Below are 17496 nucleotides of genomic sequence, written 5' to 3'. Positions count from 1 at the left end.
AGAATGCCATTTATAGTTTACTGTTAAATATAGTAAGCAACTGAAAAAAATCACAGTATATGTAATGCCATTCTAAGCTTTAACAATCTGTATATGCTTAGAAAAATGTCCTCAGGACTTACATTGCACTATTAATGAGGCCTATCTTAAGGTATTGGGCTTCCCTGGTGGCTCAGTGATCAAGTATCCACCTGCGAATGCAGGAGATGTGGGTTCGATCCCCGGGTCGGGAATATCCCCTGGAGAAGAAAATAGCAACCCACTCCAGTCTCCTTGCCTGGAAAATCCTATGGACAGAGGAGACTGGTGGGCTATAGTTCATGAGGTCACAAAGAGTCGGAAACGACTTAGTGACTAAACAACAAAGCTTAATGTTTTAGAAACGAACAACTTAATTTTTCTTTTTTTTTTTTTTTTTTTTGTTTATGGTTGGTAAAGTTTTTAATCAAATAATATCATTCTTGGAATAAGAAATACATTTAACAATAAAAAGATGTAAAATAAAATGATTGTATAGTCACATATTTGTCACCCATAATGAGAGTCATCAGAATACGCTCTGAGCAACTGGATCAGGAGGGTCCCCTTCCCTGGGCTCTTGTACCTTTCAGGACGGAACTCCTCGGGCTCTGGCCAGAGCTGTGGGTCTCTGTGAAGCACAGAGATTGGCACCGTCACCGCTGTCCTTTTGGGAATGGACACCCCATGGATTTCCACATCCTTCTTACAGAGCCTATCAAGTCTAACAGCAATTGGAAACATTCTGAGAGTCTCATTCACCACCATGTCAAGATACTCCATCTGTGCCAGGACATCATAGGTCGGAGGTACCTGGAAGAGAAATACAGATTTTGATAAATTAAGAATTTGGATCACCCTTCAACGCCATCTATATAGTCCTATTGAAATGTTAGGAGCTCCAGGGAATAATTTAAATTGGTAAAGGACCTTGGTATTTATAGACATTACTATCATGTCCTTTGAGCTCTCAATGCCCATTGACTGTACAGTAGTTATGACAAAAGAAGAAAATGGGGACAATCGTCTAAACAGTGTGAAACATCAGAGGTTATCAAGGAATGTATTTTCTCTCTCATGAGAACAAACATGACCAACAGACTAGGACCCTTACTTTTAAGTGAAAAAGGCCAAGTCACCATTTCTTTTTAAAATGAGGCCATACATCTGTTCAAAGAAAAGACGTGTAACAGAGCAAATACCCTATTCAACGTGAAGGTTCTTAGATGAATACGGTTGACTGCTCATTCTCTTTATTATACATGTACAGTCCAGAAATAATATATGAAAACTCTATAAATAACTTGGGGAGAAAGGAGTTCCTTTCTAAACCAAATCCACAAATGAATGAGAACACAATTTCAGATGCAGGGAAGTTACAAGAGGATCAGAACCCCACCCTCTGCTGCTAGAAGGGTCTCCTGTTGTTTCTGTGGGTGTGGCCCTAAGGTCTGAAGGTCTAAACAAGCCACTCCAGCCCCAGGGGCCAGCTCTCCTCACATCACAAAGAACTCCAGTTTTGGCTGAGATTTGAGACCACTGGGGGTGAGACTGCAGCCATGAAATTAAAAGACGCTTACTCCTTGGAAGGAAAGTTATGACCAACCTAGATAGCATATTCAAAAGCAGAGACATTACTTTGCCAACAAAGGTTCGTCTAGTCAAGGCTATGGTTTTTCCTGTGGTCATGTATGGATGTGAGAGTTGGACTGTGAAGAAGGCTGAGCACCGAAGAATTGATGCTTTTGAACTGTGGTGTTGGAGAAGACTCTTGAAAGTCCCTTGGACTGCAAGGAGATCCAACCAGTCCATTCTGAAGGAGATCAGCCCTGGGATTTCTTTGGAAGGAATGATGCTAAAGCGGAAACTCCAGTACTTTGGCCATCTCATGCAAAGAGTTGACTCATTGGAAAAGACTCTGATGCTGGGAGGGATTGGGGGCAGGAGGAGAAGGGGACGACAGAGGATGAGATGGCTGGATGGCATCACTGACTCAACGGACGTGAGTCTGAGTGAACTCTGAGAGTTGGTGATGGACAGGGAGGCCTGGCGTGCTGCAATTCATGGGGTCGCAAAGAGTCGGAGACGACTGAGTGACTGAACTGAAGTGAACTGGGGCTGATACATGGCTGTCAAGTGGGGTTATATTTAAGAAGCAACATTGTAGAGGGTAAGAGTGCCTCAGGAGCCAACACCCTGGATCACAGCTTGACTAGATCACCACCACATACATGACTAGTGTCTGGAAGTATTTCATCTCCCTGTAGCTCAGGTTTCTCATATGTTACATGGAGACAGATGGAGCTGACCCTCCATAGGGTTGTGTGGCAGAGACACTCACTGTTCACCCAGCATCCATGTCGGCCCCATTTTCCCCATCCCACTTGAAGTTAAGGCCAAATCAGCCAACAGGCTGTGAGATGATTATGTCAGTTCAGAGACAAATCATTTGAACCCTGGAAAGCAACTCTCGAGTTCCATATTCCACAGATGACAAGAAGGTCTCATGTTCCAGATAAGGCAGCTACAAGATGGTGGAGGCTCTGAGTCGGTTTTCCTGAGTGACTCTGTGACGCAGAGCTGTCCACTCCATCCTCCGCTAACAATCCATGTTGAATCTGTAGACATAGATTGAAGTAAACCTTTGCTATGAAAGCCCCTGAGATTTCAGGGCTCGTCCATTACTGAGGAATAACCTACCTCTCCTGACTAATAATTTCTCAAAAATTAAATGCATTCATAAGCAGAAAGCATTTAGCACAGACATATGTAGTAAGAAGTACATATCAGCCAGTAGTAGTGTTACTGTACGTATTCTTATAAAAAGGAGAGAATGTAATGCCTTAGGTAAATCAGTCTGTTAGTGACCATTCAATCTTCTTGTTATCAAGAGAATCCCAATATGGGGTTTACCAGAGAAGAAATATCATCTCTAATTTATGCAGGCCTTACAAAGTATTTGAAGGACCTAGGATTTGAAAGGTCATAAGACTTGTCCAAAACCAGTCAGGTCTCATACTCGTGTCCTCTGTTTCCTACCGTATATCCTTTCTTGTACAGCAGGCTTCACCTAGTCTAAAGCTTACACAGGGCAGTAGAGTGAATTAATGGTCCCAATTCTCCACCATTTCCTCTGTCCATTCCCTTCGCCATTAACTCTGCGTGCGATGCCCTCCCATTCTGACTCAGGTTGGTCAGGTGGCTCACTTTGAGCCAGTGGAATATTGGCTATGTGTGATGCTAGCAGAGTTTTGAAAGTCACCCATGGGATTAGGCCTCTTGCTCATGACATCTACTGCTGCCCTGAGAAGCAACATGTGGAGATTGAGACACGTGAGGAGCATGTGTGGAGTTGAGTCAGTCCAACCACTTAGCTAAGGGCAGTCGAGATCAGCCAACGCACAGACCACAGCAAGTCCAGCCAACATCAATAGGTAACTGTGCAGACACCATAAACTTGGGCAGACTCTAGGAGATAGTGAGGGACAGGGAGGCCTGGCGTGCTGCAGGCCATGGAGTCACAAAGAGTCCAAAATGACTTAGCAACTGAACAACAACAGATGCAGACACCAGAGTAATAAGTGATGCCACTGAAGTTCAGTGAATTTTAGTTGGGATTATTCTGATAACTGATACTGCTGGACCAGCACTTTTTTCAAAATACTTACATTGCTGTGAGTAGCATGAAGTACTTATGTTTTCTCCCTTTGTTTTGTATGCTATACATCCTTCCTAAATGTGCAGTGCTCAATTGCTTAGTCTTCTCCAACTCTTTGCAATCCCATGAACTGTAGCCTACCAGGCTCCTCTGTCCATGGATTTCCCAGGCAACCCACTGGAGTGGGTTGCCATTTCCTACTTCAGGGGATCTTCCCAACGCAGCTATTGAAACTGCATCTCCTGCACTGGCAGGAGTATTGGATTCTTTTCCACTGCACCATCTGGGAATGGAAGTAAATGATTTGATGCTTATGCTTTGGGCAAAAACCTCATAAGAAGTAGAGAGAAGACAATCATGCTAAGGCTTCACCTTCCCCCTCTCTCTCCAGGTATCATCACTCACCTTATTGGGGAAAGTCACATCAATTTCCTCCTGCAACTTCTGCTGGACATCAGGGTGAGTGGCCAAAATATACAAAAGGAAGGAAAGAGTATTGCTAGTGGTCTCATAGCCAGCAAAAATAAAGATAACACTTTGGGCCATGAGTTCTTGGTCAGAGAGAGCTAAAAAGAAAGTCAAGATATTTTAGGTAAAGCATGGCAATGTAAAAGTCACAGTTTAGATGACGAGACATTCCAGTGTAATTCCCAAAGCCCTAGGGGAATCATGGAAAAGTAATTCAGAATCAAACTGAGAGCGATTTCCACTCTGTGTCTGCCTCACAGAGCCAAGAAAAAGCCAAGAACTGTTTTATTTGAGTTTTTCCCAAGTCTCTACTATTCTTGGCCCTCTGTTCCTGGCAATACCATAGCCCCACCAACACAGCTTGGTAATTTCAAGAGATGGCATTTCTGTCTAAAATCTACAGTGTTATCAATGTGTCCCTTGGAGAACTGTAAAAGAACTTTAGATCCAAGTAAAATGGAGTAGCATTCCCTTCTAGAATATTTTAAATTATTCCACTTAAGGTATAGTTTGATTTTGGTTTTTTTTGAGAGATTTACAGTACTAAGGCTATATGTTAGGAGAAATTAAATTATATTTTATCAAAACTTGTTTCCAGGAACATGAGAGTACAGGACTGGGCTACAGTTAAACTCTTGCTACTCAAAGGGTGGTCCATGGACCAGCAGCATGAGTAGGATCCAGAAGCCCAATACAAATTCCAAAATCTCAAATCCCAAAAACCTAGAACTATGGAAACAACCCACATGAACTTTCATGAGATGTGGAGATGTATGTGCACAATGTAGCCTGAGAAGCATGGATTATGCCCTTGAGGGGCATCTGGTAATACAAGACCTGGGACATAAGTCTTCAAGGGGAGGATCGAGATATGTGTAGAAGCTGCAGAAATCAACAAAAAACTTGAAGAGCTGTGATGATCCTAGTCTAATCATTTCATTAAAATAGCAGAAGAAAGAATGTGTGCATATAAGGACTTAGCCCAGTGTGAAATATAGAAAAATTAGGTCCAGGGAGTACAATTAGCAATGTTGATTCAACTCTGGCCTGAAGGTCATCCTCTCAGTATACACCCCCTCTTTCTGCTCTTCTTTATTCTTATCAAACAGCCCTGTGATTATACACCAGTCTCCATTTTTATTTTCTCCCGAGAGACCAAACATGCTCAGGCTCTCAGCTATTTGATGGGACTGAAGTAGGATCTTTGTTACTTAGAGCACTCAACTCAACATAGTACCTGCCCCAAACAAGTGATTAGCAAAAACAGCAATATAAAATGAGTGCAATAAAGATCTACAAAGTTCTAATTCCCTAGTGATGATATCTGTGATGCTATTGTCAATAAATTCAACCATCAAATTCTTTCTCCAGTTAGCATAAACTGCATAATACTCAAAGTTTAGAGTTGTGCTAATATATGATTTTTCAAATTTTAATTGATTAAAATTAAATACAATTTAGTATTCAGGTTTCAGTGGCACCAGTCACATGTCAAGTCCTCAACAGACATTTATGCCTAGTGATTACTATATTGAACAGAGCAGATACAGAATATTTCCTTCATCAGAGAAAGTTGTATTGAATCATGTACTTAGAAAAATATTAGATGATAATAATAGATAGATAGATATGCTGCTGTTATTGCTGCTAAGTCACTTCAGTCGTGTCCAACTAAGTGCGACCCCATAGACGGCAGCCCACCAGGCTCCACAGTCCCTGGGATTCTCCAGGCAAGAACACTGGAGTGGGTTGCCATTTCCTTCTTCAATGCATGAAAGTGAGAAGTGAAAGTGAAGTTGCTCAGTCGTGTCCAACTCTTCGCGACCGCATGGACTGCAGCCTACCAGGCTCCTCCGTCCATGGGATTTTCCAGGCAAGAGTGTTGGAGTGGGTTGCCATTGCCTTCTCCAAGATAGATATAAGTAGGTATATAAACAGGTATAGACATATTGAGAATGGGATGCAGTTTATCCCTGCTTTCATGACCCAATTTTACAAAATTCATTATTTTGTGAGATGGTTATCAATCCATTTGTAGCTTCAGATTAATCATATAGGAGTATTCATGTCATAGAATTAAAACACACCAGGGTCTTTTTGTTTGATAGAGAGAGAGAGCATGTTTATATCAGTGATTTGTGGTAGATACAGAAATCTTTTTTTATTTAACATAAGTGTAAAAATATTTGATGTTCTGACAGTTGTCCACTGAGAGGATCTGGAAGCAAAGAAACCCTAGAAGCAATGAGCATTCCTAGAACCCAAATTTTGGGTTCTAAATACCATTTCTCACTAAATGGAAGCAGAACTTCTTAGAGAAATGGCTGATTCCAGGGGAAATAGAAGAGAAAGCTGGAATGCCTTGCATTAGGAAGTGAGGTTCTTGGAAAATGATAAATGAAAAGGACACAGAATACTTAGTACACCACAGTGGTGGACACACATCATTATACATTTATCAAAAGCCATAGAATGTACAGTATCAAGATTGAACCCAGGTGGGAACTATTGTCTTTGGGCGATAATACTGTATCAGTGGAGGTTCATTGATTATAACAAGTGTATCACTTCAGTATGGACTTCTGATATTGAGGAAGGCTATATGTAGGTGGGGGCAAAATGTATTTTGGTAAACTATTCTTCACTCAATTATGCTTTTTTAATTTCTGCTAAAAAAAATAGACTATTGAAAGAAATGTCTAAGGAGAAAAAAAGTAAAATATATATAGAAGCCCACTTGAAAGGGCTCCAGTGGACAAACCTGACAATTTGAAAATTAAATTGAAGAGTGATGTGAGATAGTAAGTTAGTTATACATGAGATTATACTGATATAAATAAATAAATGATTGGGGGAGAATGGAGAGCTCTCCCTATGAAAGAATATCAGCTCATAAACACAGAAGAATGATGGGTTTTGAAAGGCATCATGTGTTGATGTATGCCAAAACCAATACAATATTGTAAAGTAATTAGCCTCCAATTAAAATAAATAAATTTAAATTTAAAAAAAGTCTGCCTCAGGTTTAGGGGGAAAAAAAAGAAAGGCATCATGTTGTAATCATCATAGTAACAATGGTTTCAGTCAAAAACTATCCATAAATGATAAAACCAGTGGGTGACAATTTGAAGAGAACAGAATATTTAAGGCTTCTCCCAGAAGTTATGTGTTAATAACAAAGGGGGAAAAAATACACTTTACAGTAGAGTAAGCTGGTGAACACAAGTTTAAAAGTGTTCCAAGTTAAGGTCACTAACAATGGGGCAATGTGCCCCCGATGACTGAAGGGATGAAGCCTTGATGCAAATTTCCAGGCAGAGGTTCTGACTTGGTGGGTCTGGAGGAGCCTGAGAACTGATATTGGAACCAAGCTCCCCAGAGGTTCAGCTGTAAGTAATCCACATCGTAACTGACTTCTGGGCATGACTTCCTTGTTATCCTTGTCCTTCGAGCTCTGAACAAAGTTGTGCCTGCAAACTTCCAGGAAGTACCACAGTCTACTCTTTCTTTCTGCACAAGTGTCTTTCTTCAATTTGGCAAAAATTCCCATCTGCCTGGAAAACCTCCTGCACATTTTCAGAACTGCCCCCTACCTCTGCGTCTCCCCACTGTGGCCCCTCTGAAGCTCTCCTTGGTTACCTTTATGATTGTCTGTTTCTTTGGAATTCTGAGAGTTAATCATCAACTGAAGAAAGTCCACACGTGGCTGTAAGCAGAAAGAAATTTCTATGAAAGAAAGTTACCTGTGAAGTCATAGACAAATCAGGAGTGCAGTATTTAACCTCTTTCCTGAGAGTATAGGCCCTTATAGAGCAGAAGTCTGACTAGTATTGCCTGAGTCTTCAGTAAACTAACATTCACCTACAGACCTTGGAGAACATGACGTTTCCCAGAGAGGAACCTGCCATCGTGTCAACTGCTTTCTGGTCCTCACTCTCTCTGATCTTTGGTTTCTCTGGCTTTTGAAACAGCTTCTTTGCCCAAGAGTTGCCTGCTGTCTCTCCTGTCACACCTGTTTGCTCAGGAGAAAATCCATGACTTCGATCCTTTTTTTCCTTCCAATTTTAATTCCTAATGAATTACCACACAAATTAATCCCCTCACATTTGCAAAGTACTTTGGCAGCTTGTATAGAAGCATCTTCAAGGCCTTGACCCTTTCAGAACTCTATACAGTCTTCAGTGACATCCTGGGTACAAAACCCTCAGTCCCCCTGACCTGCAGACATGCTTGTGCTGGCCTCCAGGCTTCATGAAGCTAAAGGTGGGTTAACCAGCTTGCAGTCTCATGGCCCAGAGAAGACCCCTGCCCATGCCAGACTAAGAGAGGGCTCCAATTTAACACAGAATTCACTCCACCAGCTGCCTGATGGGGCTTTTCACTACAAAATTTATAATATAGGAGTCTTGGAATCAAAGTGATTCTTTACCAGTATAACATCTTGGGCATCTATAATATCAGTAAAATCATTTTTAAACAGTAATTCTTATCCTTTAACAGTTTATTGAATGGAAGTGGTAAAGCTTTCATCTCAACAACATTTATGCAATGACATACTAATGTGCATGCCTACTGTTAAAACATCACTCTTGCCCATTTTCTTATTTCTTCCGCAATCTCCACCTTTCTCATCCCTTCACAATGATATATTAATAACCCCCCAGTTCTAAAATCTATACTTCTCTACATATCTTTTTAAAAATACAGAGAAGCTCACAAATCATATGTGTACAGGTTAACAAATTTTCAAAACGTGAACACCCTCATGTAACCACCACCAGATCTTACCTTTTGATTATCTTTGAGGCGACTTTCTTTTATCCTTTTTACAGATTTTGTCAAAAAATTCACAGCACTTTTTGGGAACATGGTGATATTTAATACTTCAAAGATTGGGACAAGGAATGGAAAGAGTACTATAGAGAAGAGATAACAGAAAAGCACAGAGAAAATTCAAAATTTACACAGCAAGTATAATTTGCTCTATCTATCAGAGAAAGATACCAGGTTTCTCAACCAGAATCACTCCCTGTACGACCTTTGCTCAGACCTCCAAGCCAACGACTGAGCAAGGCCAAGTCCACTTATAGGGACCATCACTATAGTAGTGAAATCAGTGGTCCTTTTGGCCTTTTGGAATGATTAAAAAAAAAAACAAAACAGGATTATATTCCTTAACTTCATAGTTTTTTATCTATTGGATTAGAATTTCTTTGGATAAATCACACTATAGTGTGCTACTCTAATTAACCATTTTGTGCAAAAAACCATTCAAGATAGAAATAAAACAGTATATATCTTTTAACCACAATGGAATTAAATTAAAAATCAATAACCAAAATTAGGAAACTCACAAATACATGGAAATTAAACAATACTCTCCTAAATAAACAATGGTCTGTATACTATATCAAATATACAACCAGGAATTACTTTGAAATAAATAAAAATGAAACTATTACTTACCAAAATGAATGGGATGTAGAAAAAACAGTGCTCATGGAAAAGTTTAAGGCTATAAATATCTACTTTTAAAAAGAACAAGGACCTCAAGGCATGAATCTAACTTTCCACCCTAACTCACTGAAAAAAGAAGAGCAAACTCAACCTAAATCTAGAAGAAGAAATTAATAAAGACAAGAGCAGAAACTAATGAAATAGAATAAAAACAATCGAGAAAATCAATAAAACCAAAAGCTAATTCTTTGAAAAGAACTTTTAAGCTAGTGAAGTGAAAGTTGCTCAGTTTTGTCTAACTCTTTTTGACCCCATGGACTATACAGTTCATGGAATTCTCCAGGCCAGAATACTGGAGTGGGTATCTTTCCCTTCTCCAGGGGATCTTCCCAACCCAAGAATTGATCCCAGGTCTCCTGCACTGCAGGTGGATTATTTACCAGTTGAGCCACAAGGGAAGCCCAAGAATACAAGAGTGGGTAGCCTATCCCTTCTCCAGCGGATCTTCCCAATCCAGGAATTGAATCGGGGTCTCCTTCATTGTAAGTGGATTCTTTACCAACTGAGCTATCAGGGAAGCACTTTGAAGCTAGATAGACCAAAAAGAGAGAGAGAGCTCAAATACGTAGCATCCCAATGAAAGAGGAGAGATTACTGTTGATATTAAAAGAATACCAGGAACAAGGCTCACCAATAAATTACATAACTTAGAGGAAGTGGACAAATTCCTTAAAAGACATGAAGTACAGAAGCTAACTCAAAAAGAAAGGGACAATCTGAAATTTTCTATTAAAAATTATTAAACAGGAAGGTTGATTCCTTCAGCTTCATTCTTCTTTCTCAAGATTGCTTTGGCTATTCAGGATCTTTTGTGTTTCCATATAAATTGTGAAATTATTTGTTTTAGTTCTGTAAAAATATCATTGGTAGTTTGATAGGGATTGCATTGAATCTATAGATTGCTTTGGGTAGTATACTCATTTTCATTATATTGATTCTTTCAATCCAAGAACATGGTATATTTCTCCATCTATTTGTGTCATCTCTGATTTCTTTCATCAGTGTTTTATAGTTTCCTGTATAGAGGTCTTTTGTTTCTTTAGGTAAATTTGTTCCTAACTATTCTTTTTGGTGCAATGATGAATGGGATTATTTCCTTAATTTCTCCTTCTGATTTTTCATTGTTTTATATAGGAATGCAAGGGATTTCTGTGTATTAATTTTATATCCTGCAACTTTACTATATTCATTGATTAGCTCTAGTAATTTTCTCATGGCATCTTTAGGGTTTTCTATGTAGAGGATGATGTTATCTGTAAACACTGTGAGTTTAACTTATTCTTTTTCAGTCTGGATTCCTTTTATTTCTTTTCATCTCTGATTGCTGTGGCTAGAACTTCCAAAACTATGTTGAATAGTAGTGGTGAGAGTGGGAACCCTTGTCTTGTTCCTGATTTTAGAGAGAATGCTTTCAAAGAAATATTGAGAAAGAATGGAACTGGAGGAATCAATCTTCCTGACTTCAGACTATACTGAAAGAAAGTGAAAGTGTTAGTCACTCAGTCCTGTCTGACTTTTTGTGACCCCATGGTCTATAGTCCTCCAGGTGCCTCTGTCCATGGGACTCTCCAGGCAAAAATACTGGAGTGGGTTGCCATTTCTTTCTCCAGGGGATCTTTCCAACACAGGAATTCAATGCAGGTCTCCTGCATTGTAGGCAGATTCTTTACTGTCTAAGCCACCAGAGAAGAGTATACTACAAAGCTACAGTCATCAAGACAGAATGGTAATGGCACAAAGACAGAAATCAATATAGACCAATGGAACAAAATAGAAAGTCCAGAGGTAAATCCACACACCAAAGACACCTTATCTATGACAAAGGAGGCAAAAATATACAATGGAGAAAAGACAGTCTCTTCAAAACGTTGTGCTGGGAAAACTGGTCAAATATGTGTAAAAGAATGAAACTAGAATATCTTCTAACACCATACACAAAAATAAACTCAAAATAGATGAAAGGCCAAAAACTATAAATAGAGGAAAACAAAGGCAGAACACTCTCTGACATAAATCATAGCAAGATGCTCTAGGACCGACCTCCCAGAGTAATGGAAATAAAAACAAAAATAAACAAATGGGACTTAAAAGCTTTCCCACAATGAAGGAAACCATAAGCAAGGTGAAAAGTTAGCCCTCAGACTGGGAGAATATAGTAGCAAATGAAGAAACTGACAAAGAATTAATCTCCAAAATATACAAGCAGCTCATGTAGTTCGATACCAGAAAAATGAACAACCCAATCAAAAACTGGGCAAAAGACCTAAACAGACATTTCTCCAAAGAAGACATAAAGATGGCTAATAAACACATGAAAAGATGTTCAACTTCACTCATCATTCAGTTCAGTTCAGTTGCTCAGTCGTGTCCGACTCTTTGCCACCCCATGAATTGCAGCACACCATGCCTCCCTGTCCATCACCAACTCCCAGAGTTCACTCAAACTCATGTCCATCGAGTCAGTGATGCCATCCAGCCATCTCATCCTCTGTCGTCCCCTTCTCCTACTGCCCTCAATCCCTCCCAGCATCAGAGTCTTTTCCAATGAGTCAACTCTTTGCATGAGGTGGCCACAGTACTGGAGTTTCCGCTTTAGCATCATTCCTTCCAAAGAAATCCCAGGGCTGATCTCCTTCAGAATGGACTGGTTGGATCTCCTTGCAGTCCAAGGGACTCTCAAGAATCTTCTCCAACACCACAGTTCAAAAGCATCAATTCTTCGGCGCTCAGCCTTCTTCACAGTCCAACTCTCACATCCATACATGACCACAGGAAAAACCATAGCCTTGACTAGACGAACCTTTGTTGGCAAAGTAATGTCTCTGCTTTTGAATATGCTATCTCACTCATTATTAGAGAACTGCAAATCAAAACCACAATGAGGTATCATCTCACTTGAGTCAGAATGGCCATTATCAAAAAGTCTACTGCTACTGCTGCTGCTAAGTCGCTTCAGTCGTGTCCGACTCTGTGCAACCCCATAGACAGCAGTCCACCAGGCTCCCCCATCCCTGGGATTCTCCAGGCAAGAATACTGGAGTGGGTTGCCATTTCCTTCTCCAATACATGAAAGTGAAAAGTGAAAGTGAAGTCGCTTGGTCGTGTCTGACTCTTAGTGACCCCATGGACTGTTCATGGGATTCTCCAGGCAAGAGTACTGGAGTGGAGTGCCATTGCCTTCTCCGACATATACATAATGGAATATTACTCACCATAAAAAGGAACACTTATGAGTCAGTTCTAATGAGGTGGATGAACCTGGGGCCCATTATACATAGTGAAATAAGTCAGAAAGAGAAAAAAAATACTGTATATTAATGCACATATATGGAATTTGGAAAGAAGGTACTGACAATCCTACATGCAGGGCAGTAAAAGAGACACAGATGTAAAGAACAGACTTTTGGACTCAGTGGGAGAAGGCAAGGGTGGGGTGATTTGAGAGAATAGCACTGAAACATGTACATTACCATATGTAAAATAGATGACCAGTGGAAGTTTGATACATGAAGCAGGGCACCAAAGCTGGTGCTCTGGGATAATACAGAGGGATAGGGTGCAGAGAGGGATGAGAAGGGGATTTCAGGACGGGGAGACACATGTATACTTGTGACTGATTCATGTTGATGGATGACAAAAAACCTCATAATATTGTAGTGTAATTATCTTCCAATTAAAATAAATTAATATACTGGAAAAAATTATTAAACAGAAACTACTCAAAAAGAAAGAAACAATGTGAATAGACCTATAAGAAATACAGTTTGATTTGATAATCAAGAAACTACCCACAACTTGACAATGAAAAGCTCAGGTCCAGATGGTTTCCATGCTGAACACTACTCAAATAATTAAAGAATTAATGCCAATTTTCCACTAATTCATCAAACAAATAGATGACAGAATACTCTGAAAGTCATTCTTCAGAATCAGTATTAACCTGGTGTGAGAAACAATAAGATAGTAGAAGGAAAAAAAAAACTACAGACCAATGTATCTTATAACCATGGATACACAAATCCTCAACAAAATACTAGCAAACTGAATCTACTAACATATAAAAAGATGTATACATCATATATAAGTGTACTTTATCCCAGGAATGCAAGCTTGTATAATATGCCATTTCAATAGAGTAATAAACAATGACCACACAATTATCTAATAGATGCATAAGAAGCATGTAACAAAAATCCAATACGTGCTTGTGATAAAAAAAAAAAAACTCTCAGCAAAGAGAAACAGAAGGGATTGTCATCAACCTGATAAAAGGAATCTATGAAAAACACATATTTAACAACTTATGTAAACCCATAGTTAACACTAATACCTGATAGTGGAAAACTGGATGATTTTCTCTAAGATTAAGAATAAGACAAGGAAGCCTTTTTCACCACTTCTACCCAAAACTGTACCTGACATTCTAACCAGAAGAATTAGTCAAGAAAATTAAATAAAATATATCCATATAGGAAATGAAGACTAAACCTCTACTATCAGACAACATGATATTTTATACAGGGAATCCTAAGAAAACCACTAAAAACCTATTAGAAAAAATAAATAAGTTCAGCAGGGTTTCAAGATACAAGATCAAGGCAAAAACCACTATGACATTGTAAAGTAATTAGCCTCCAACTAAAATAAAAAGAAAAAAAAATACAAGATCACAACACAAAATCAATTGTATTTCTGTATTGCAATAAATAATATAAAGTGACATTAAGAAAATAACTCCACTTATAATAACATCAAAAAGAAAAAGTAGGAATGAAATAAAAGACGTAAAATTTACACTCTGAAAACCACAAAACCTTGTTGAAGTAAATTAAAGAAGATGTAAGTAAATGAAAAACATGCCATGATCATGAATCAGAACATTCACATTGTCAAGATGGCACATTGACAGATATAAGATATTCCCTATATTTGGCAAAACTAATACAATTATGTAAAGTTTAAAAAAAAAAAAAGAACTCTAGCTGAGCTCTTTGAATAAACTGACTAACTTAGCTTAAATTCATATGAAATTGGAAGGGGCTCAGAGAAGACAAAATATTACTGAAAAAAATAATAGTTATAAGACTCACATTTCCTGATTTTAAGACTTACCAAAAGCTACATTAATCAAGGCAATGTGGCACTGGCCTAAGGATGGACATATATCCATGGAATAAAGTTTTGAGTCCAGAAATAAACCCACTTGTCTATGGCCAACTGAACAATGGAAATGTTTCCAAGACCATTCAATAGAGACAAAACAGGCTTTTCAGTAAATGGTGCTGAGACAACTGGATACCTATAAGCAAATTGCACCAGGACTATTGATTTAAGTAATAACTGAAATTTGTACCTTTTGACCAACATCATCCAATTCTATCTCCCAAACCCTGTCTCTGGTAATCAAAACTCTGACATCATTTTTCTATGAGTCTGGATTTCTTCCTTTGATTCAACATATAGTATTTGTCTTGCTGTCTGACTTATTTCACAGCATGAGGTCCAGCCACATTGCTGCAAATGAAAGAATTTCCTTCCTTTTTATGGCTGAAGAGTATTCTGTTGTGTTTGTGTCTGTGTGTATAAACACCACATTTTTCCTATCCGCTTATCCATCAATGGACACTTAGGTTATAAAAACCATTGAATTGTATATTTTAAATTGGTGAATTATATCTCAATAAACCTATGAAAAAGAAGAAAGGGAGGGAGGGAAGGAGGAAGAGAAGAAGAAAGAATGAGAGGGAAGGAGGGACAGGAGGAAGAATACAGAAAAAGAAATGTAGTAGGACTCTTACCTACTGAGAGAAGAAATGGATCAAGGATATCAAATCTTAAGAGCTTCTTAGCATTCTCCACAAAGGGATCTTGCGGGTTGCCAAGGGAATCAATATTCACTCCAAATGATGTGCTAGTAATCACATCCATGCTGTAGGCCCCAAAGACCCTGAGTAGAGAAAGACAGACACAGACAGTTAAAATCAGGACCAGTTGACTATCCATATCCAACAGAGTCAACAAGAAAATCATATATAATCAGATGCCCAGGCAAGACAGGTCAAGAGCCACACTCTCTCAGAACCACCTGCTGGATCATGGAAGACTGTCTGCTACTATCACTCACTCCTGAGGTGTGTATGAGTGTGAATGATGCAACTGCCCCTGTGCTGGGGGGATGGGGACACTAAGGCAAGTTAGACCCCCCACCGCCAAACTCAAGGAGCTCAGTCATCGAAGGATAGAACCCATAATCTGACAAAGGACAGTAGTGAGCTTTGACTATGGGCAATAAAAGGTGTATATGGACTGTGTCTGAGCAGAGCAAAGGGAGTAAATTCACTCTTCCTGGGGAGTCAAGAAAGGGGACATTGATCTGGGTCTCAGCTCACCGCAGAACCTGTGCTCAGAGCTGATTCCCCTTTAGCGCAAAAGCAGAGTTGATATACAATATCACATTAGTTTCAGGTATAGAAGGACGATTTTAAATGCTCCATTTAAAGCTATTATTAAATACTGAATACATTCCTTGTTATGTACAGTCTATCCCTGTAGCACAATTACGTTATACATTGCAATTTGTACCTTTTAATCGTCTGTCCTATCTTGCACTCCCCTTCCTACTTCCCACTGGTAACCACCACTTTGTTTTCTACACTGTGAGTCTGTTTCTGTTTTGTTATATTGATATTTATTCATTTTATTTTTAGATTCCACATACAAATGATAACACGCAACATTTGTCGTTCTCTAACTTATTTCACTAAGCATGATACCCTCTAGGTCCATACATGCTGTTGTAAATGGAACAGTTTCATTCTTTTATATGGCTCAGTAATATTTCTTGTGTGTGGGGGGGGGTGTGTGTGTGTGTACACACATGTGATACATCTTCTTTCAACATTCATCTACTGACAGATACTTAGATTCTTCCATATCTTGGCTACTGTAAATAAAGCTGATAAAAGAAATGGGGTGCATGTATCTTTTCAAATTAGTGTATTCATTTTCACTGGATGTATACACAGGATGGAATTCCTGAATCATATCACAGTCCTCAGGCTGCAAGGCAGGAGATTTGGGTTTGATCCCTGGGTCAGGAAGATCCCCTGCAGAAGGGAATGGCTACCCAATCCAGTATTCTTGCCTAGGAAATCCCATGGACAGAGGAGCCTGGTGGGCTACAGTCTGTGGGGTCACAGAAAGTGGGACATGACGGAACACAGACAATAGTTCTCTTTAAGCTTTTGGAGAAACCTCCATATGGTTTCCCACAGTGTCTGCATCAGTTTACAGTCCACCAACCCTGTACCAGGGTTTCCTTTTCTCCACATCCTCACCCAAACTTACAGGTGTTGGCTGATTTTGTGATTTTGATTTGCATTTCTCTGATGATTTGTAATGTTGAACATCTTTTCAATTGTATATCTTCGCTTGAAAAAAATGTCTATTAAGATCTTCTGCTCATTTTTCATTGGGTTGTTTGTTATTTAGATTTTGAGTTGTATGAGACATTTATATATTTTTGGATACTAACCTCTTATCATCATATCATTTGCAAATTATTCTCCCATCCATTAACTAGGTGGTCTTTTCATTTTATCAATATTTTACTTCACTGTGCAAAAGATTTTTAAGTTCAATTAGGCAAAAATAAAAAATTAGGTCATTTGCTTATTTTTACTCTTGTTTTCTTTGCCTTAAGAGTTAAATCCAAAAACATATTGTTATGATATTTATGGCAAAGAGCATTCTGCCTATTGTTTCTTCTATGTTTTAATGGTCTCCAGTCTTACATTTAGATCTTTAATCCATTTTGAGTTTGTTTTTCTATAGGG

At 39.0% G+C, this 17496-nt stretch overlaps 1 protein-coding gene across 1 annotated transcript in view; it reads right to left on the bottom strand.

Annotated features, from left to right (window-relative positions):
• Positions 1–17496, bottom strand: part of LOC102412400 (cytochrome P450 3A24) — a 42676-nt gene that overhangs the window by 5571 nt on the left and 19609 nt on the right. The window contains exons 7-11 of the mRNA XM_006042985.4: positions 15460–15608; positions 8933–9060; positions 7784–7850; positions 4082–4242; positions 605–831 (exon numbers count right to left, since the gene is read on the bottom strand). Coding sequence (XP_006043047.1) covers positions 605–831; positions 4082–4242; positions 7784–7850; positions 8933–9060; positions 15460–15608 — 732 coding nt within the window. The remainder of the gene's footprint in view (positions 1–604; positions 832–4081; positions 4243–7783; positions 7851–8932; positions 9061–15459; positions 15609–17496) is intronic.

The sequence above is a fragment of the Bubalus bubalis genome, chromosome 24 (assembly GCF_019923935.1).
Source record: "Bubalus bubalis isolate 160015118507 breed Murrah chromosome 24, NDDB_SH_1, whole genome shotgun sequence".
In the NCBI taxonomy this organism is placed as follows: domain Eukaryota; kingdom Metazoa; phylum Chordata; class Mammalia; order Artiodactyla; family Bovidae; genus Bubalus; species Bubalus bubalis.
Note: the sequence above shows the minus strand (reverse complement) of the source record. Positions and strands in the feature narration are given on the sequence as shown.